At 35.9% G+C, this 22,941-nt stretch overlaps 2 protein-coding genes across 14 annotated transcripts in view; both read right to left on the minus strand.

Annotated features, from left to right (window-relative positions):
• The window catches only part of LOC109033817 (uncharacterized), a 66,560-nt gene extending 55,464 nt beyond the window's left edge, over window positions 1-11,096 (minus strand). For 4 of the 13 annotated variants that reach the window (XM_072303627.1, XM_072303625.1, XM_019046603.2 and 1 more), the window contains exons 1-8: window positions 10,785-11,094; window positions 9,231-9,353; window positions 8,014-8,180; window positions 7,338-7,414; window positions 4,728-6,011; window positions 3,277-3,489; window positions 2,127-2,347; window positions 1,369-1,409 (exon numbers count right to left, since the gene is read on the minus strand). In XM_072303627.1, coding sequence (XP_072159728.1) covers window positions 1,369-1,409; window positions 2,127-2,347; window positions 3,277-3,489; window positions 4,728-6,011; window positions 7,338-7,414; window positions 8,014-8,180; window positions 9,231-9,335 — 2,108 coding nt within the window. In that variant the 5' untranslated portion in view covers window positions 9,336-9,353; window positions 10,785-11,094. Of the gene's footprint in view, window positions 1-1,368; window positions 1,410-2,126; window positions 2,348-3,276; window positions 3,490-4,727; window positions 6,012-7,337; window positions 7,415-8,013; window positions 8,181-9,230; window positions 9,354-10,768 lie in introns of all 13 variants that reach the window. The other 9 variants (XM_072303623.1, XM_072303626.1, XM_072303628.1 and 6 more) reach the window with 5 other exon arrangements.
• Window positions 11,097-12,489: 1,393 nt separating this feature from the next.
• LOC109033821 (uncharacterized) lies at window positions 12,490-22,354 on the minus strand. The gene is made up of 3 exons (XM_019046620.2): window positions 21,988-22,354; window positions 20,651-20,844; window positions 12,490-17,849 (listed from the first exon to the last, which is right to left on the minus strand). Exons 1-3 carry the CDS (start codon window positions 22,076-22,078, stop codon window positions 16,128-16,130), a joined length of 2,007 nt encoding a protein of 668 aa, XP_018902165.2. The 5' UTR covers window positions 22,079-22,354; the 3' UTR covers window positions 12,490-16,127.
• Between the last annotated feature and the right edge of the window lie 587 nt (window positions 22,355-22,941).

Raw genomic sequence — 22,941 nt, forward strand, 5'->3', positions numbered from 1 at the left:
CATACTTTTCCTTGCAAACTTCAGTAAAGTTCCAAATTATTCTGGCAAAGTTTTAGGAGAGGATCATGATTGTCTCAAAGTGTCAGCTCTGAGCTGTCCACGCAACGCTGGGCAGGTTCTGAAGTTCACATTCACAATCTATTGATGATTCTTTGATTTAATGTGTTCTTGTCAATGATTATATGAGTAGTGTGACAAACGTTATTCTTAATTCATACAGTAGTTCTTTCTGTATTATAGTATTTTCGTATTATTGAGCGATCGAACTTAATATGACCTGAAATTCATATGATCTGATCTTTGTTTCTTTGGCGATTTTCGTGATTTTAGCAGCACTAAATCGAGATTAGGAAATGAGTTTAGGATATTTTGTAAACTTTCGGGGTTACTGATATTCATATCTTTGAATACTAATTCTCAGAGCAGCAGGGTCGAATTAGGGTTAAGCTTTCGCTAAATCCTTCAATAATGGTTTCCACATACTTTAAAAACTCCAAAAATAAAACGCAAAACAGCAATTCAACATGCAAAAAATCAAATGCAGCATCCAACAAGCAAAGTCTTGTAAAATCAGGTAAAACCTAATATTACTTATTTGAAAGCATTGGCTTTAAAACTTTTGCTCATTCTGTCTCAAATCTTTTTCTAATTCTTTAAATTGGTGACTCAACAAAAATTTTAACAAAATTTAAATTTCGATGGAATAAAAAGCTGAATACAGCTTATAAGGGGGCGAGGAGGTTGTCGTTTCAAAAAGTGATGAAACTGTTGGGAATCAGCGTAGTAACAAGTTTCTGTGGGGAAAATTATTAAAATTTTACTGACTCTGAGATTTCTAATCTATGTTTCAATCTATATTTCAGGAGACCTGCTATTTACAAGACTTTGACTGGGAATAAAGCCAACTGAACAAGGAAAAAGACATGAGCTAGGATCATGCTAATCATTGAGAGACCGAAAATTTAATTAGTCTTCTTAAATGGGTCATTTTTTCATTCTGGTGCAACACACAGAGATATAATGATGATCAAATGATGAACAACTTATGATTTTGAGACTTAACATACACAGAAAAGCTTATAAATTATTTAAAATGAGTTTGAGTGGTTTTGAATAGACAAGATCATAAGTTTTTGAAAGATTTAAAACCTCTTAAAGTTTGATTTCGATTTAAATTTTTAAAAACGAGACAAAAATAGGATTTGAGCGTTATACTATAAAGAACTTGATGTAATTCTATTTCAGTGTCACAAACCTGATGTAAATAAACAATTGAGTGTAATTCATGAAATTTTAGGGCAATTATAGCAAAATAAGCTCACATCTTTAACCAAGTTCAGTCCACCACCATAAGGAGGAAGATCTTACCTTGGTCCTTGCGATGTTGAGGGTTGTTGGTCGTCTCTTGTCTGAAAGAAAAAGAAGAGACAAAATCAAACATAGATGTTAATGTAGGAACAGTTTTTGCAGGAGTAGGGTGTATTGTGAGAACTCTCCCTTTGTCAGAGAGAAATATTCAGAAATAAAACTGATGCGAGTGGTGAACTGACTAAAAACCTCCCTGCTCGGTCTATTCTGTACTGTACCTAGCTACTTCTTCCTCTTCTGAACTGGAAGAGCTACATTATTTCAGCCAAATTAAGGGCATAGTGCAACAATCTATTTCTGTGAAGGAATCTAAGGCCCTTAGAGCCCCTAAAGGGGTTTAATTTGAGAATATCAATGTAGAGAGAACGTTTGAATGTAGCGCTTTGTAGTGAACCTACAGCAATATCAGTAATTTCAGTAGCGCATACTCTGAACGGCAGTCTGCCTGATTAGGACGGGAAAGCTTCATTTCAAGTCTCATATATACATGAATTGGTTACTTAAAAAGAAAAATAACATCAAGGGTCAGTTAATATGCAACGACTTGGAAGCATGTATAAGGAAAGTTCTTAGCTTTCCTATTTTCAAGTTGGCCTTCCCATTTGAAAAATTTTCTGCTCCCCTAAAATTTTCAACGTGATAACTTCCCCCCCCCCCTCCCTTTTTTACTTGCTCTTGATTTTGCGATTTTACATCACGCGATGCGAGCTGGTCTTTCAAATTGTATTATTATGTCATCTCAGATGGCGCTTACTTACCCCTTTTTCAGCATACACCAGGCATTGCTCCAGCTCCAGAAGTTCTTTTTCTAAAGATCTGCAATCGTTCAGTTCTATCTGTTTTGCGCTCGTATCAACACTTGGGATGGTAACTGGTATCGACAAAGGATTTGTGAATGTGTTTAGAGTTATTCCAGTACTTTCATTTTGCCTTTCATCATGTGTTGATGACAAATTTTCACTTTCTTCATCTTCTGAATCTTTGGGGCAAAAATAATCAATTTTGTTAAAAATGTATTCATGAAAGTATTACTTAGGTACAATCCTGTGATAAAATGAGACAATACTTGATTGGGGGCTAAAACTGGAAAAACAGGGTGTCTTCAAACTCAGCAAAAAAAAAGTCCTGGACTTTTCCAGACTAAAATGCCATGCTTGTGCCAGTGTATGCTTTCCTAACTAAAATGCCCAAAACGGTCAACACTCCCTAACTTTTCAGAAGGGACAATTTCAGCGGATAGAACTGAAAATGAACAATTTTTGGCATTTATTTCACTGCAAAAGACATACAAATTTGAACTTTTTTTCTTTTAATATTAATTATCCATTGAATAAAATTGCAATTCTTGGTAAAAACTTGTTCCTCTAATCGCTATTAGAAGTGTAACAGAGAATTGGAGCCTGAACCAGAATAAGACTTGGTTTGATTAAATTGACATGGCTGAGGTTTTTTTCGGATTGAAAGTTCCAAGATCCTACAAATTTTCAGTATTCTTCATAAAATTCCCTGATTTCCTTGATTATTCAATATTCTCAGTTTCCCAGACCTTTAAACACCTTGAAAAAGTGTCAAGTTTAAAGTAGAGGAAAACTAAATAATGCTAAGGACGTCTGAAATCCACTCTTCTCTCATGGAATTTTCAAAGAAGAAAAATCACTGAAGTGTTCAAATAGACATTGGGTAGCTTTCTATTTAGAAAATAAAGTATGACAGGACGTCTACAATGCCACAAACCGATATACACGTTTCTGTAATTTCACTATCAAATCTTGTGTGTAGCAGACCTTTACTTTGGAGGGCTTTGGCCATAGTATTTTTTACTGTACAAATCCTAATGGATCTACTCTGGAGGACTGGCCAAAGTGTTTTGTGCAGAGGCAGGGTGAGTCAGAAGGTTCAAATACACACCTTCCATTTGGTCAATCATGTCTTGCTCATCAAAAGTTTTAGATAGACTAAAATCATTGGTGGATGGTGGCATAATTAGAAATTCGTTCAGGACGTTCGATTGTGAAGCACTGCCAACAGCTCCACTTGATGAGGAAGAAGATTTAGCTTTCCGCGACTGCTTCCGTGATGGTGATTTCACAAAATTGGCAGAATTGACTGAATTTGAAAGACCTAAAAAATGAAAAAAAAAAACATGAATGATTTCTTCAAGAAATATTGAGTTTGATCGGCAAAAAATTTACTTCAAATTTAAATTTCTTCTTGTGTTAGGAAACAATGTTCTCTAGCCAATGTCTGCTCATTCTAGGGTGTTCACTATTCATCATAAAAAAGACTCTCTTACATTTTTTTAAAATGTATATTTCATACATTTTAAATTTTAGCGATTTGTTACCCATGCCAAATCCATTGACAATAATGCAAAATTCAAGATAAAAAAGACAGAAGCTACTTTTTAGAGGCGTGATCTACACCAGAGAGAGCCTTGCAGAGACAAAATTAATAAGGGTTTCATAAGAAGGGCCTGAAGTTAAAATCATAGTAAAGAGTTAAAATAAGCGAGTTTATTTCTCCGATTTATCTGTTCTGGATAAGAAGGTAACAATGGTCTCAGCTATGCTGCCATTTGCTCAGACAGCCGCTGCTCTGAGAAACGCGCAAACTTTCACTTTTATGGACCTTTCTTCTGAAATCCTCCCAAATCATGCTGATAGAGCAAGTAGTTGCGGTTGAAAATAGAGTGTTTCAACTTAAAAAAAGAAGTTCATGGTTTAATGACAGAATTTTCTGCTTGTTCACAGTTGAGTAATATTTTTTGACTTTCCAATAACCTGTTACTTGGAAGCTGTTTTGATTTTCTGAAGTCACTGAGCCCTCCATAAAAGCTCCAATATTCAAGCACGGTTTTAATTTATTTTTCATCATCAAATTTCAACAAGACCAAATAAATTATATACATGTTTTAAGTTTAATTTAAAATAGGTTTCAAAGATTTTTGACTATTAAAATTCTTATCTCTGGTCATACAGGTTTTGGTAGATTTTTATGATTTAAGTGTGGTTTATTTTCATCCAATTGATAATGCCTGGGTAAGTGACTGAAACATTTCAGGTCTTGATAGCGTTTCTGTCTTGTTTCCTGCAAGTCAGCATTGTTTTTTAACTTGCTGTACGTTTACAGTATACTTTTGTATAACGTTTTCCCCCACCTTGTTCTCGTTCATACCAAAGGGAGAATGATTAAAAGTGGACGTACTCATGCTAAAAGGAAGGAAGCACTTATAAATTATATCAAAAGGAACTGAGTGTGCACATAAAATAAGCCTACTACATGATTCCTATTGATTCAATTCAGGTATACATAGTCCCTTTTGCCATGAATACAGGCCCTAAATGGCAACGCTAACTCACCTCGCTCTGCAAAATCTGGAGACAACGGCTCTTCTTTGATTGCTACTTCATCGCCCATAACATGAGATAACAAAAGAACAGAGCTACCTCCATTTGAATCAGAGTCTGAATCGTAAGAAGGGTTTAGCTCATGAAGGAAATCGTCGGTTCTGAGTGTTCTTGTAATCTTACTGGAGCCAGATTCACAGCTTAGGCGCCTGTCGATAAGACTTTTTTGACTCGAGTGCGATGTGGGTCGAGATGGAGCATCCTTTCTTTCAGAGGAGTCTCCTGCTTCTTGGTTTATCACAGATCCTAAAATATCACAATGGGCGCTGTTAATATTATTGCTACGACTAGAATTTGCATGGAAAGAATCCTGGCGTTGGCTATCTTTCTCCGATTCAGGTAGATTGAAAGCATCTCCAGGTAAGTAGGTTACTTCAGAAGCACTAGTCTCGTCTTCCAAATTCTTCTTTTTTTTCTTCTTTTTCTTTTTGGAACTTTCAGAAGGACTGAGCAGAGCTTCTGTTGGATTCACATTGTCCTCTATGTTTGTAGGAAGAGATTCACAATGACTATTTTTTCTTTTCTTTTTCTCCCCGGAACCATCTTCAGTCTCAAATGACTCTTCGTATCGTTTGTCTTTTTTCCTCTTCTGAGGCTTTCTCAACGTATCACCATAGTTATGATCATGGGTTATGTCCAGATAAATTATTTCTTGGGGCACATCATCTGGACCACTTTCAGAGTTGTGAGACTTTTTTCTCTTCTTCTTCTTCAATTTATGATAATCTGTTGGAGAAATGTTTTCTTCGTTATCACATTCTATTTGAGTGCTCCCTGCAGTACGTAGTATCTGATAGACGTCTTTGATGAATTTATTTTTCTTTTCTTCGCTCAACGACTCCATATGTTTCAGGAACTCCATGAACAATTTTAGGATGGGTTGACTTTCATCATTTTTGGATCCGATCTTGCTTTGGTCAAGAAGATCGGAGTAACAGTCAACGCCATGACTGCTTTCTGCCTCACTTATACTTCTCTCTTTCTTTTTGTGCTTCTTTTTTTTTGAGGATCCAGCCGGGCAGTCTCCATCTTCTTCTTCTTCTTCCACAAGATTGATCACTGGACCTGCTGTTGAACTGCACTCAGGCTCAGCATCAGCATTTTCTTTCCTTTTCTTTTTATGTTTCTTCTTAGAGGGAGTTGCTGCCAAGTCTGCATTAAGAATAATATCATCATGCATTGGCTCATTTTCCACTAGCTTGTGCAGAGGTTTAAGTGTAAGGCATGCTCGATTTTCTGAAAAATAAAATTAAAATATTGGTTAAAAAAGTATGGAGCTTGACCCCAAAAAAAGTTGACTGCTGCTGCTTATTCAAAACTAATAATCCTTGAAAAGTGATATTGGTCTCATTTTGAAGATCAAATTCTTGACTGATCAATGGTGATGAAGATAATCCTATTTTTTCAAAATTGATGAAGCGAGGACAATTTTTTTGAGGGGTAAAACTTTACCGCCAACGAATTTTTGTCAGAATTGTTTGTAAAAACAGTAAAATATGCTCATTTAAAACAGTAAACAACTTGAATATTAAAATTGACTGTCCTGGTGGCACAGGATAGCACTGTCATAATGGTAATCACACAAAATTGGGTAATCCTTGCGAGAAATGGGTGCAGAATTGCCACTCCTTAGTACAGGCATATGAAGCTTCTGTTACTTTTAAATGTTTTTTCATTGTATTTTTTGCATAAGGGAAAGATAAGGACAAAAGCACTGTTGAAAAAATTGTTTGGCCTACATCAATGAGCCGCAAAATGTATGCACTAAAGAGGAAGAGGGCGGTGAAGTTATTAGGGAGATCTTAAGGGATCAATCCCGCACAACTAAGCTCAATAATTTGCCTTACTGGAGGCAGAAATTCATTAAGCACAATTTAAAATTCTTTGAAAGACAATCTGAGAGCCGCTTATTGGAAGTTTAAAGCAGCCGCATAAGATATTGAAATGCGTTGGATAGTTAAAATAGGGCTATATTTGGTCTTGTTGTGCCAACATTGTTTCAATAATCGGGCCACTGACTTTCAAATGTATATAGATTTTGAAAATACCTACTGCAGATTAAAATCTGCAGACTTGATACCTGAGAATACACTGCTGTCAAATTCTCATATGCAGCAGTATTTCACTCCTCCCTGCAATTGTCCCAACTTCGTCAATATCTAAGCACTAAAATGACCTCAGTCTAGAAATGGATGGAGTACATCAGAAAGGAACCAACCTACATTAAGTTGAAACTGAGAAAAAGAGGTTTGAAGTTTTATTCTTGCATCGGGCTCGATGTAAAAAATAAGCTTTAAACCCTCTTTTCACCAAAAAATATTGTTTTTAGACTTTCAAGGTTTGGTAGGAAAAAATATACGGCTCGAGGAACTCAAGATCATTCTTAACACAATTTTTTGGAAAATGTGGGTTGGTTCCTTTCTAATAAACTTAGTCTAAATGTCATCTGTTGGTGATTGATTTATCAATGGTTGCTTGATGCAAATGTATAAAATTTGTCAAAAATATGGTAGGGACCAAAGAGAGCCAAGGAAAGAAAGAAGAAAAAACTGTTAAACTTACCTGTTTGTGTTGAAATTTCTTGTTTGTCCTCTTTGTAGACACCATCGTCTTCACTACTAGAGCTACTTTTCAGCAGTCTGAAAACGAAAATGAAGTAGGTAATGGAATTTAAGTGATAAATGCATTTCAGGACTGCAAAAAAGAACTATTCAAAATAAAGGAACTTTGGTATCACATAAAATTCAGAACCATGGAAATAAGACAATTGCATTCTACTAATGATCTGTTCTGTAAAAGGAAATTTTGTGCCATTATTCTCAGATTTACAAAGATATGAGTAAAATGTTTTAAATACTATCTTAAGTTATTGATCCATATCATATTCATATTTCAAAGGAAATGCCATATTCAGCGTCCGGCCACTTCCCGATGTGTCTGGACAAATCCCGATCAATTTTTCAAATTCAGGATTTGTCCAAATGGCGCTAGACAGATCGCGATGTGTCCAAATTACGGGATTTGACTACAACATATATACTTAATGCATGCACACTAATAAAATTTATACACTATTTTCCTTAAAAATTCATAATTTTTTGGTGGGAAGCAAAAACTATTTGCTATTCTAGGAGATATTCTAGATAATTATGGAGAAGCAAAATTTTTACAACACTGTGACCCCGCTGGTTCCTTTCTGCGAATCGCGATCCATTTGTGAAAAAGCCTTGATACTCACTGGTTTTGAAGCTTTTTCAGTTCCTTCTTCCTGGACTGAAAGGATGAATCATCAGAGAAAGTAAAAGAATCAGCTGGTAAGTATTCAGAGAGTTCTTTCGCTAGATGTTTGAAGATTTTTGCTGTTGTTTGATTGTGGTATTTCGTTAAAGCATCTATGTCAATACTCTGCAACAGCAAAAAAGGAGTTGAAATCAACCAAACAAGTCTAAACACGGAGGTTAATTTCAAGTCTAACAATGAAAAATTGATGATAAGTACTACAACAGCTAGATGAGGAGCGAGGTGTACCTAATTGATTGCTAGAATAAAGCAGCTCCACATCATGCATTAAATCTGTTTCGTAACTTGATTTTAACAAGATTATATGGCTGATCAAGTCTTGAGAATGAAAAACTCAGCCCTGAATATAATGTGACCACTATCAGACTCTGGAATCAAATACACACACATAGCTCAAGCATCTCGGTGGCCGAAGTTTGAAATTACATACCTCTGTTTGCGACATTGCAGACTTCCTGTCATACTTTATTTTTTCTTCCAAAAACTAGTCAACTTAATTTCTTAAAAACTGATTTCTCTTTTGTATAAGCAGAATATTTTATGAAAATTTCAGTCCATGAAGTTGGCTAGTTAGTTGCTCTTTGGAAAATAAAGTAGGAGCGGAAATTTTAAGACACCGCAATAGATACATGGTTTCACGCTTTGACTAGCAATATTTTTACGGGCAAGTAAATCTCTGATATTTTAAAAAAGTGCTTGTCCATGAGAAAGAACATTGGCAGAAAATTAAAACAACATTTTCAAAATCCATTCGCTGATACCACTGCATTACTATGGTGAAACTACAGGGATGCGAATCTCAGTTCGCGACATTGCAGACTTTCTATCATACCTACGTCATTTTATAGAAATAAAACTACTCAACGTCATTTCTTGAGTACTTGGATAAATTGTCCTCTCAGTGTGAAGAATATTACGTAGAAAATTACAAGCCATGATGTTGGTTTAGTCTTCTTGGTAAAAATTAAGTTGAAGGTCTCAGTAGATTTATCCTTCTTCTGCATCCAAACCAAGAACTGAAAACGCTGTCATCTCACAGACTGATAAAAAGGTTATTTGATCGATGCTTTAGGATTAATATGATTACATTTTAAAATTAACAATAGTGTGAACCATGTCTTAGGTGAAAAGTAAAAGACGAGCAGTGCTACCTACCTTGCGAGCTTCTAACTGCTCTTCTATGAGATGCACAGTGGGGTCGATCAAGTGAGCATTCAGATATTGTTTTATCCATGGCTGAATTACTCTTAAAATACTCATGGTATTACTTACATCCACCTAGAACATACAGAAATTAAGAACTTAAAGGTGATAAAATAACAAAGTATGAGTTTGCTTGATAGTATGAAGGCATGCATAAATTAAAAAGTTAGACACTTGGAGTGAGAGAAAGAGGCTTTCCGATCATGCGCTCATGGTCACATGGACGCACTCACATGAAAAAGAGGCGAAGCTGCGTAAACAAATGTGCTCTAATGTGCATGTACGATTAAGTTGGTGCTCTTCACTGAAAAACACTCCAAATTGAAGCATAAAACTATATTTACGTCAGGATCTAAGCTTCTGGAGGAAGTAGCAGCAGATGACATACGACCCTTAGAGCCCTCGGTTATCGCGCAGACCCCTATAAAAGTAGTCTAAAGTTGTAGTTCAGATCCTTCCCAACAGAATGCATATGCTACATGACTTGATATGCCGATTATAGAGCGAGTTAGAGGGGAATCTCTGGCCGGCTGTCGTAACACAAGTTAACTTATGCGTAGGCCCACAAGGGATAAACATTGTGGCATTTAAACGAAGAGAAGATTTTCATAAACCAAAAACTTTCATTTTTGAACATGGCGATGAAAATCACCGAAACACCAGTTAAGTTCGACAGGATATCTTTGTGAAAAACACAAAACCAAGGTGTTATGAAGATGCTTTTATTAATTCAGAGCCGAAGCTTTTCGACCTCTTTGGCCACTATCAAGGCGAATACAAACTACATAACACAATTGTCTGAGGCAAAGACAAAATACAATATTTTATTTTTACTTTTATTTCCACCTGTTTTCACTATTAATCAATTGCATACCTTCTCTTTTATACTATTTTTCTATTTTTAATAATGTTTTTTCACCTTTCAACTTCTCGTATGCCAGTAGTTTCAATAGCTAATTGCTTGTATTTTGCCTTTGACTAAGTGACGCTTTATGAAGTTCGTATTTGCCTTGATAATAACCATAAAGATCGAAATGCTTCGTCTTTGAATTACTAAAAGTATCTTCATAACACCTCCGCTTTGTGTTTTTCACAATCAAATCCCTTCAGAAACTCTCATGTCGCACATGAGAAGGCTGTATAAGACAGGATGCAAACAGTGGTGCACCAAATTTGTACCAAAATTGCCCGCAGAAACATACACTGAAATCATGTTTCTCATTTGCTCAATGCCTGGATGCCCTTTGAGCCTGGTAATATGACGAAAACAACTGAGGGTTTGCCATATCTGTTTGCGTTGCACCTGCGCATTAAAATGGTAACCAGGTAATGCGCAAGTGAGAAACAGGATTACACCGCATGTTGTGCCGCAAGCTAATGGTCACATCTCCCTTCTACCTCACACTGCGACAGTGAATGTTAGGGCGTTGCAACTTGTGTGAAACCTGACGTAAAAATGAATTTAGAGAAAAAGAGCGAAGTTGTTTTACCTAGAGTAAGATTTACCTTCTATGTTCCTGCATGAGTGGTGTTACAGATAACAACAAGAGTGGAACCATTAACACATCGCATGTTACACTTCCAATAGTTAAGTTTGTAGTTTGTACTAGAAACAATTTTGATACAAACAAAAAACAACAACTAGATGGATATTTTGAAAACAGCACGAAATCTTTCGTTGAGGAAAACACGAAGAGCCAGGTAGATACCAAACACGTGTTTATGCTTGAATTTTAGGAAAATTAATTCGTTAAATTGGAAGGAAATAGGTTAGGTTTTTTACTGTTTACGAAATCAAGGGGAAAAAACAAAAGCCCCTCCTCTCCAACCAGCGCGTGTTATCCTTTTTTTATGGAGGGAAAAAGAACGCCTTTGATTGGCCAATACTCTAAAGAGACATTGTTCAAGGGTATTGGATTGGCTGATGACTCCCGCCAATTCTGAGAAGAGAAGTTGGAGAAGGGTGTCCCGATTTTTGAGAGGGAGGACCCAGAAAGATGTGAAATTTTGGAGAATTATTTCAAACCTGTCCGGGGCTCACGTATGCAACTTGCTCTCCAACATAATGATAAAATAAAATAGCAAGAAAGTGACGACTTTTGCATTTCTGAGACAAAAAAAAAACAAAAAAAACCGAACAAACATAAGTATAATATAAAAAGCCACCGTTCGTGCGAGCATCTTAACAATATTGGCTGCATTTGAATCTTTCTATGATGTTGGAGTTAATTGGCATTTGAATAATTTAATTCAATGTTTTTCATAAATTTTTGAAATATTTCACGAGCAATTTTAAGATTATAGGCCTGATGGTGTCTGGGAGGATAGGGGGCAATGGCGATTGGGCGTCGCAGAGCCCGAGGCGGCGCCATAAAAGCGGCTTTATGTATGTAATTTTGAGATTTTATTTATCATTTGCCTACTTTGAATTGAACCATGACCAAAAGTATATGGAAGTAGATCGAGATTCTTCTTTGAGATTTTTGAAAGTCATGAATAGTGCGGCTCAGATATATTGTGCTGATCCATCCACTAAATATTTGGAGAATATTCAAAACAGAAAACTGGTCAGACTGTTGATATTTTTTTTGTTGCGTTAAAATAGGAAAGAATTTTTTACCGTTCAGAATCAAGCAAAAAGTTATTACACTCGTGTGGTAGATGAAATTAATCATTTGAATTAAAGTGGTTGTAGTGGATGCTTTGTCAATTATAAAACCACAGTCCTTTCAGAGGTGTGCTTTTCCTTGCATACAAATCTACAAAAACATGACGATACCACTGGTTTTCTTTAAAACAAACATCCAAGCTCAACAAGATCTCGAAGTTGAGGATGCAGTGGAAAAGATTGCACACCGTATAATGATAGTCAATGTGCTGCAGTCTTGAAGTGGCAACCCTACTAATTTATTCATTTATTTTAGAATTTTACTTGATGTTGAGGTGGATTCTCACCATAATGTAGGCAGTCCCTTTTGTTACGGTCTCAACTTTGAGATCTTTTTTCAGGCTCAGGAGTTTGTTTCAGAGAGAAACAGGATGGCAGCATTGTGCTTCTCTCAGAATCTTACAGAACAGAAGTACTTAAATAAAAAATCCCTATGGCGTAGGCTCTATTAATAAGCTCTTTTAATGGATATGATAAGAGTCATTGAACTATTAGAAAGTGCAAGAACCTAAAATGAGAAATAAAATCAATGACGAATATGAGTGCATAGTAAAATAACAATTTATTCTTAAATCTAAATCCCCTATAGACACGTTTTACATACATAGTGGCAAAGAACCGACAACAGGGTTACATTCATCCAACTGTTCATCAGTAATATAAATAATTGATAAAAATTAACAATAAGAAATCGATAAAATACACAATTCGATAGAATAACTTAAAATTTGTGTCCAAGAATAAATGAACATCTAGACATGCTATAACACCTCTGCCAATCTTCAGAGTTTCGTTCCACAAGATTAAAAAACATGTTTTGGTAAATTTTCTTCAGCATTTTGACCAAAATTCTGTGGTAATGATAATTCAGTTAACAAGACAATGTAAATGATCAGTATTTTTTCAAATGGCGGATGCTCAGAGTTAATTTCCTCCTTCTCCAACGTTTCCGACAAATTTCTACAGAACAAGGAACAAATGAAAATTCCTGACTTCACCCCTCACCTGTCCGTTCATTGCGTGGACATCCTATAAGACAAGGAATGCAGACTTGGAAATGTATATTTTAAAAAAAAATAATGATATTGGTAAAATAATGGAAAAATTGTACATTTTTGTCAAAAATAATGATTGCAGATTCTGTTTGAAAATAAAAAATTAAAATTTTGGTGTAATATCAAAATTTAAAAAGAATCCCAAGTTCAAATAAAAAAACGACCTAAAAAAAAACGTTTTGAGGATGATAATCACAGACAGGCTCTCCCGATAAACTGAATATTTATTTTCCTTATTTAAAAACAGCATAAAAATCATGTTTAAAGATTCAAGGAAATTTCTCTGAGGAGAAAAAAAGAGTTTCTGATTATTCAGTTTCAACTGTGGATGAGTTATGAATTTCATCACTTCTTGAAAATGTATCAAATAAACAGTAAGTTATTCTTGTCAGGCATTTACTATGAGCTTTTACTTTCCGACAAAAATATACAATAATTCAAGTGCTCACAATGAACCAACATAAGATTAATTTATGATAGGTCTTAAGGTGATACGTCCGGGTTCTTGGTGCGATCAAACTACTGGGCGTACTATTGCACTGATCAAGTTCAAAATCTATGAAGATTTTTTACTCAATTGATGCGATACATCGCACAGGAGTTCCATCATGCTAAAAGTCCAAGATATATCGCCTCAATTTTTATTTATAGAATGCAGGAGAAATTAATCAGAGGCAAGTTTTTGAGCATACAGTGGGGATAAAGAAAAAATGTTTGACCCATACATCGAGATGTCTTTCTCTTAAAAGCATTTTGATGCGGTAAAAGTTATTTTAACCAAGAGGAATTTTTACTTATTAAATGTAAACAAAGTAAAGCATTGTTTTGATAGAGCTTGCCTGTAGGTAATGCTTACAATACATCGTCTTCAGAATTAGTATAGAAGTGCAAAATTTATTAAGTGTAGAGAATGTTGAGCAACTTTTCTTGTCTGATTTTCTTTACTGAGATTCATGATAACATATGATAGGGGTCGCATGTAGCAGAAGGGAACCAACTCAATCACAGTGATGTAAAAACCTACATCTTCATCTTTTTCATAAGAAATGTTGGAAATTGATTATTTTTTGTTTTTCGACTAAAAAATTGTTCATTTCAAAGAAAAACAATCTTTGAAATTTCATTGTTGTAAATGCAATTAGTCTCTTTTAAAGCTTAGGAGTTTCTCAATTTTGAAAACATCGTTCCATTCTAATGAATTCGGTACAAAATATGACTGAGGGAATTTGCTCAATCTCACACACACAGTTCCATGCTTTGTCAAGAAGTAACATGTTTTCAAATATTATATCCAAGTAGAGAAAGCTGCCAAAAAAATTATTACGTTGTAAATGCATAGATCAGATTTGTTGCAAATTTTTGCATTCTTATAGGCGAGATAAATTTTAAAATTAAATTTTACGACTGTCTATTGAAATTAGATTCTTTCCAGAAGTGCTGGGTTGACTGAAGAGAAAGCACGGTGGTTGGGGATCTTAATAGACCCAAATGCTACAGCAGATGAGTAATGCTTATAGTTTAGCGCTATACCTGGGATCAGGTTTCCACAAAGGTTGCAGCAAACAAAATTATCTTACAAAGAGTCCGAGGGAAAATTAGTAAAAACTGGAATCATTACTTTTAAAATATTAAAACAGACCATTGAATCATAATTAAGAGAACATTAACATTACTCAAATGATGGAGTACTCGTCTAAAAGTGAGGGGCATGAAATATTTATAATGGGAATTCAAAACTTCAGTCATAAATTATATTTTTCCCAAAATCTTGCACAACAAATGTATGAAAACTAAAAATTTTAAAATAGTTTCCAAGACTAAATGGACTACGTTATGCAGAGAGAGGCCAAGTCACATCATTCATTGCCAAATTTCATCAAAAAATGTATTCTTTCACAAAAGAACAGTTGAATAGATTTTTTCCTAATCTTCAGGAATTTGATGCACATCACAAAGGAAATCCCTTGAAATTTTCAAAAGAATCTTCACTTTCAGTCTTTGGTAAAAGGAATAAATCGTCCGATGAAATTTGACAATGACTGATGCAGTTTAGTTTTTTTTTCTGCTGTATATGGTCCCAATCTGTTAGAAAACTGAGACAAATGATTGTTATGATTATGATTTTTAACTTTCATTCAAGAAACACGTCCGGCTTTGTTGGGGGTAAATATGGTTTCAAACGGGATATTGTTTGCCTGGAGCATGATCCTTGAAAAAACTTGAAAGAAAATAGCTGAATAATGAGAATCCTGACATGGAGCAACTTCACAATGTCTCCTTTCAAGAAAGAAATGGAAAAAAAATTGTCACGAAATTTTCAGTGATGTGAACTTGCAGATGCCTGGCTTCAATCATGTAAATACACATAAAAAATACAGGTAAGAGCCAGTGCGAATTTGAATCAAGAGTCGATCAGGGTAATTATGCTAATTGGGCGAAAAATCAATGCCAATTCTGGGCTTTACTTTATGGTTTGGTGCCATGTTGAACCCTTTTGTTTAGGGGTTGCGATCGTATCTTGGACTATTGGCCTAAAAATTAAAAAATCGATCATGTCAAACCCAGCACGTCATCAGACATGGCACAATGTGATCCTCAGGCTTCAGTAATCTACATTATTGGTCTACATTTTGCAATTAGGAACTACAATTTCCAGCTCGGTTTAGAAACAACGTATGTACGATTAGTTTCCCTAATCACATAAGTGTTTTTACATATGAGCCAGAAATTATGGTTCCTAATTGCGAAATCTAGTCCAATTTAGACCAATTTAACCGGAATCAGCTTGACTACATCAGACTGCCTGCTTTCTTTAGAGTTTTATTTTTTAAACAAGAAACTAAGCAATACTGAAATTCAAAAATTTGTGAGTACATTCTATGAGATCTTGGATAACTCCTCAGAGAATTTCAGGCATTATGTAGTTTAACTTTTTGATGAAAAATAAAACATTAGAGGAAATTAGGCAGCATGAAATATAATTACCGCGATTCTGGTTTAATCCATTCATTTCTTAACAGCTGTAATTAAAGTAAAAGTACCTAGTTCAAATTAGCAACTATCACAGATTACAAGTCAAAGCAAAATTATTATCATGCGTTCAATGAGCAAAACCACAGCTCAAACCTAAGAGCTGAAAATATTTTTCATTTGGTCGTGAACAACAAACGACATGGAGTGCGGTGTCAAAATGTTGGACGCCTGGATAGACATTCTGTTAGTGTTTTTGGGCGTTTTCAGAAAAGCGCAAGAGCGACGTAGATTCTTCATGAGAATAGCTGTGTTGTCTTGCTCTGGTGAGCTTTGGTTTCGTTTGATGGTGGTTGGAGTCCGTGACAGTCTCATTGACACTCGACCTATGGCAGGTGACTTTTTACTTCTTTTGCTTGGAGTTTCATACTTAGAAAAGCTTTTGTCTGCTATCGTTTTACGCGGGCATGATGGGGTCTTGAGACTAGATTTTGCGGCAGATCGAGACAATCTTTTGGCGGAATAGGGTCTGCTCCTACTTTCACTGGCTTTGGAGGAACTACGCTGATTAATGGGAGTCTTTAGGCTGTTTTCTTTAAACTCTGACATTTCAGTTGTATCCAGCGTACTTAAATAATTTGTGCAATTGCTTTTCAAGCTATCGGGTGTTTTAGCTGCATCACTGACATTTCTACTGGAATCAATTTTCTCTAGAATCCGGGCTGACCTGCGCGGAGTTTCAGAGTCTTCGTCAAATATTTTAAGCTTCTTAGTGGCACAGATTAGTGAGTTATTCCCATCGTTCATATCCTCAGACAGTAGTTCATCATCTTCGTCATTTCCATTGCCTGCAATGCTACTCGTGACAATTTCATTCCGCGGCGGGTTCATCGAAATGGTAGTTTTTCGGTCAGCTTTGTGGCTCAGCTTCGTCATGATATTGTTAATCTTCAACAAGATCTCATCCTGTTGGACAAAAAACTTCTCTTGTGACTGTTTAATTTGCTGAACGAGGCTGTTTTGCTGGGACAAGAAGTTTTCTTTATTTACCATCAGATTGTTGACGCAGTTCATTAGATCTGTGAGAGATTCATCTGGAATGTCTGGCTTCAAGACAATCGGCTCAGACTTGACAACTGTCTCCTCAGAGATAATGCTCAGTTTTCTCGGAGTGGCAATCACAGTTTTATTAATTGAGGCATTTTTCAAGGTCACCTCTTTTGAATCGTGAGTTTCTTTCACAGTTTGATCCGTGTCCATTAAGCATAGCGTTTCGTTGTTCAGAAAGCTATCATCATTGGATTTATTTGCCAGGACAGTTTCTTCCGTAATTGTTTCATTCTTTACTATATCATTAAGAGAGGAGTCAGCACAGGTGAATGGGTACAAATTTTTTACACTTTTGCCACAAGCAGCTGGTTTCTCAACCGGTTTCATTATTTTAATCGCTGACAAGTGGGGTGATTCAAGTTTCAAAAAGCTAGACTCATTTTCGTTTTCTTTTGAAGCAGGTTTCTTTGTGTTTTTCTGAGCCGTGCTCGTTAACATGCTCATTGTCCTAGATGAAAACTGAGGTTCTTCAGGAGACTTTATCGGCTCTGTGTTGATGTGTCGTCTAAATTTTGTGGCGTTGGACCAGAGGATTGGTGACTTGGGGGATTTCAAGGTTTTTCCAGCGTTGAGGTGAGAGTAGTGAGAGGAATTAAGTAGGTTGAACTTAGAAGTAGCTGCTCTTGAAATTTCCATTTTGTTTGAATCTTGATGGCAAGTGGTTGAACTCTCTCCTTTAGTAGCTGGGCTACGGCCTAGGGGGCATCTAGGAGATCCTCTTGGAGTGGGCCGTGAAAGCTGGGCTTCAGTTTTTTGGCGGAATTCAGTCTGTAATGAAAAAAGAAAATTTTTAAGATTCAATCATACGAGACAAAAACTTTTATATGTATTTAGTAGAGTTTGGTTTAGCGACACCACTATCAATAGATTTGGTTGGATAAAAATGGGAAGTACCTTATAATTTTTACCACAATCCAACACCTCCGCTAAGTCCAATCGAATCTATTCTATTTGTATTCATGGTAAAGACTTTTAATTATTCCTTCGAATACATAAGGAGAATTGACACTGATAAAAGGTACAGTGTCAAAAAATCTAAAATTGAGTTCTACAAGAAATTTTACTCCAACAATAAGCATCAAAGACAATATGCTGCAAGATTGGCAACAATATGGTAAAGCTTTTGACACTAGAAAGATAGCATTAGTGGTATTTTCCAAAGCAGTTTTCAGAAATGTAGATGTGAATAACTCAGAATCAACTTTTTGGCACTTGCTTTGTTGTTGGTGATAAGTCTTGACATCATATCATTCAACGGTTTAAGTACAAAAAATCGGCAATAGCAAAGCCGGAATTATAGCAATGGTTTAGGCACCACAAAAACTTGCTGGCACAAAATTCTGAACACTACTTGTGCCTTTCTAGTTTCGATTTTTTAAAAGCTGCAGCTGTAGTATAGGATCAATGCTCATTTCATTTATGCTTTCAACCACCTAGAATTGATGTTAAATTGCTAGTGAGTATATAAACTGCTTTTAAAGTCATTGCTATGATTTCTTAACAATGCAAGTAACAGCTTGGAATCTTTTACAGTCTTTTAAGTATTTTTTTACTCTCATCTTATTGATCCTCATCAAGTCTGCCTCAATTATGCCTGCACAATAGTTTTCGACACTTAAAATTTCTACTGAACCTTTACAGATGGTGAAGCAATTATTAGGAAAAATTATTGTGATTAGAAGAAAAACTCATTTTTCGAAAAAGCATTCTTCTGCTTCAAAGTGAGGTACCTAAATATGTCAAACCAATGATTTTTTTTTTTTTTTTTTTTTATGTGAAAAGTACAGACTTTGTAGCTCTATTCATGTAAGACTATATTAATGGCTAAATTGTAATCTTTGTTTGCGACATTGCAGACTCCTTGTCATACGTTATTTTTTATTTTGAAAACTAGACATCTTTATTTCTTAAAAACTTCCTTGATTTTCTTTCTCCATTGGTAGAATATATATTCTGTATGAATTTCAAGATATTAGGTTGACTTGTATCTCTTCAAAAATATAAAATAGGAGAGGAAATTTTGAAACACTGTGATTGAGATATGTGGTTTCGCACTTGGGCTATCAATATTCAATATCCTATGAATGAGAAAACTAATCTTGCTGTGATCAAATGATGGGATTCATTTTTGAAGCTTGTGCAAATCTTTTCCTTGGATATCTTTACGAAATTGAATTACTCTGGGTAAAGCCTTGGGCACATTTTGATAAAATTATTGAGTTGGATTAAAGCTATTTCCCTATAAATTGTAAAAAAAGAAGCTAGGTGAAAGCAAGTGAGCAGAAGCTTCTTCTAAAATTTTTTCTGAGATAATTCCAGGAAAAGTTTCTGTTTACGAGTTTTCAGCAACATTTCTGTTTGAAACACTCAACAAGGCTTCATTTTACAATATTGGGAAAGAGAGAGAAATATTAAAATAGATTTGAACAAGCTTTCCGAACCAACTTTGAACATGCCAAGATTGATACCATCTTACATTCGAATAGAAATACCAGATTGCTTATTGGTAATTTTTCAAATAGCTTTACATGGTCAAACAGTTCATTTCAAACTTTCATTTTCCCGCTTTTAACCTTCAATAACTTCTTCTTCTTCTTCTGTTGGTTTATTGGCTTATATTCCTTATGTGGAACTTACAGCCAAACCTTCAATTAGGTACTCCAAGAAAAGTGTAGAAGAAATTAAGTTCATCAGAGTATGTCAACATTTTCATTGCTCCAGCTCCAAATTATTTTAGTATCAATTCAGTGATGTAACCACTCTCTCAAGCGGAGCTGGAAGGTCACACCTGTGAGTGTGTAAGTCCTTCCTTATGAAATGACATTGTCTACTTCCAGTTATAAAGATCTCATGGTAAAAAGAGGAAAACATCATTTTCGTTGGATCACAGAAATGCCTACTTGTCAGGCTAGATCCCTTGATCATTGCCTTCAAGAATGGAGAAGCCATAACTACGTTTCTGTGATGTCACGCTAGTGGATGAAACTCGGTCGTGGTTGAACATGTGTTCTTATGAAAGAACGCCTGACACATGTTTCTTCCGAGCCGATATCTTCTCGGGGGTTGATCTAATGCAAAAATTCATAAGAACCTTTTCGAAAGAGGGTAAAATTCCACTTCAGAAAACTAACTAGCCCATATGTGACATTGTCTAATAATTGAGGAAATGAAAGCGTAATACCGAAAATCGTTACTCAACTCAGATTCAAACGCGCCGCTTATACAACTTCGGCCGATCGAGGGCCACTCTGATTGGTCCACGCAGCAACTGCCTCACTCATTGATGCACCGATGACCCGGAGATGCTTGTTGTTTTCGGTAAATATCTACTGGCTTGACGTCACAAAATTGACTAGTTACAGCCTCTCCATTCTTGTAGGCAAAGCCCTTGACTAACAGGCACATAGACTGTGAGCTTTTCAAAAGTAACAGTGATTGAAGTCTGATCCATTAAAAGAAAATTTTGAACAAAAATTGCACATGTGAATGACTGTCACTGAGCCATATTTACTGAAAGTAGCACTGATAGGTAGTAGAAAATACTAATAATTTAGGATGAAGTTACCTACCTTAGATAGGTTGATTTTCGCAGGAGAAGCATCTTTCACAACAGCTGCTGAGGACAAACGAGTGTAAATCGGACTCCTTTTTTCAACTTTCGCAGGTTCGTCAAACAGCCTCTTGACTACGCCTTGTTCTGATTTTTGGGGTGATTTCTGCGTCCCGAATGGACGATTTTTGCGACCTGAAGAATCAGGCCTTTCTGCAAGACGAAACAAATAAAAAAAGGTTAGAACGCATAATACGAAGGAACTTTTTGAGTATCCATACTTACCGTCTGCCAATACTTTGTTACCAGGCGTAAAGAAGGAGTTCCAAACCGGACCTCTGTGCGCAAGATTTACTAGGAAACAAAACACAGAGTAAATCTTCTTTCCACGGAAAAATTTTTTTGACTGGACATAACCATTAACCAAGCTTCATTTTTATTTTTTTTTCTTTCCAATGCTGCAGAAAAACTGCATCTCAAGATTGAGGTGTGGAAATTGTCCTTGACATCCGTGATATCAGTAGCTTGAACACTGTAAAGCACATAACATTATGTGCACCAAGTCCTTCAGTATGATGCCTTTTTGTGAGAGGGATAAAGTTCACTATATTGCATCTGCTTCGACTAATTTGGCAACAAGCTTTGGTCAGCAGTTAACCTGTAACAAACCCACACTCTCTTCCACTGGAATTCATACTTAGCATCCATACCAAATAAGTTTACGCACTTTTAGAGTGCAATAGAAGATCCACCATCTACATCCTTACATTAACTTTCAAGGCTATGTAAACTGAAAACAGCTGGTCTTCAACCTCGCTTTAAACAGCCTTGACTTGTTCAGCAAGGAATTTAGCGAACCTGGACTCTGAAAAACTCAAGGTTGATTAAAAGTGACAGCAAAGAATACTGACTTCAATTTGAGTAAGCTTCACTGATGGGGGTTCAACGTTTCAGTCAATATTTTCATACCCTGAACATGGATCCTGCAAACTTCTAGAGGGGCAATTCGGAGGTTTCCTAAATTTTTTTTATAAAATGTAACTTCAAGTACTTTTCGACGATATGCATACTTGTACAGATGGATAAAGTATGCAATTGACAGAGGTTTCCAAGAGAAGAGAGCGGAACAAAATACTCCACTATAGATTATCTGATAGGCCATTTCTATGCTTAAAAACGGCATGCGAGCGAGAAATTTTGAATCTTGGTTACTCTTGCCGGCCCTTGTAGAGAGAGTAAACCTCATAGTGATGAATTCAATGATATCGTAACAGTAATTGATGAAATATTGGCCACAACGACAGAACTTCCAACTGCAACATGAGTGGTGTTAGAGTGAAAAAATGTTATATTTACTTCCAAGATGAGACCCAGGAATGCTCAATTTCACAGGCTGCAGCCCCAGATTTCGAGTCCCCAGCATGCTCCGTCTTCTTCCACCGTTCATTTTGAAGATGAAGTTGTAACCGGCAGAGTTTGAGACAAATGAAGTGCTAGAGGACAGGAATGAAGCGCTGAGATGTTCGAGATCCAGACGAGTCGATTAGGTGAGAATCCCTCCGTCGGTGATAGTTTGATAGACAGAATATGAGAACAACATTAAAGAGAGGAGTAGCACACACGATCTGAGAGAAAAAGAACTGCGCTTTTCCAAAACGAGAACTTCAAATAAAACACTTTCTTCATCAGCTGGCCATGTTATGTTTACATTCGTTTGGCGGGAAATATAACAGGTTTTCAGTCCATTCCTTGTTTATTCCGGAATTCCAAAACTTCGAATAGTAGGAATAAATGAAAATTACTGAACCGGAAATGAAATTCAGCCGGAAATCTTCGCTTCTAAATAGCGGGAAATTCAAATGTTGTTTGAGACGATCGCTCGATTCGCTTCCCTAATAAAGTATGATATTATTATTCAAGACCTACGATTCGGATCCACATAATATTTTAAAAGCTCACCTTTTGAGGTAAAATTTTCCAGATACTCATCATAAAGGTCCTTTGATCTCTGCAAAAGCAAAGGTATGCCTATGAAGACGATGAGAGAAGCAGATTCTCTTCTGGAAAATATTGAAACCTTTTTCGGATACTCGCATCAGACAGACAAATTTTTTAAGTTTTAAAATTGACTCAGGTACATGCAAATCTGCTTTTATTTTTACAATTTTAAATCTGTCGCTGTACATTTAAAACTTCACAGTGTATAGAATCGAGTAGAATTTCCCTCTCATCATCGAAAAATAGATAAATGAATTGAAATTAAATAAAAAATAAAACAAAATCTGAGCTATTCGATTTATGATTTTAATT

Source organism: Bemisia tabaci, chromosome 8, assembly GCF_918797505.1.
Source record: "Bemisia tabaci chromosome 8, PGI_BMITA_v3".
NCBI lineage: Eukaryota > Metazoa > Arthropoda > Insecta > Hemiptera > Aleyrodidae > Bemisia > Bemisia tabaci.

What these genes read in the sequence shown, in the direction of transcription:
- LOC109033821 (XM_019046620.2), bottom strand. Translation starts at nt 22,078, where the DNA reads ATGAACGGTGGAAGAAGACGGAGCATGCTGGGGACTCGAAATCTGGGG. An exon ending in TCCTGGGTCTCATCTTGGAA is followed by an intron (nt 20,845 to 21,987) that starts GTAAATATAACA and finishes TTCGTCTTGCAG; the next exon opens with AAAGGCCTGATTCTTCAGGT. An exon ending in CGAAAATCAACCTATCTAAG is followed by an intron (nt 17,850 to 20,650) that starts GTAGGTAACTTC and finishes TTTTCATTACAG; the next exon opens with ACTGAATTCCGCCAAAAAAC.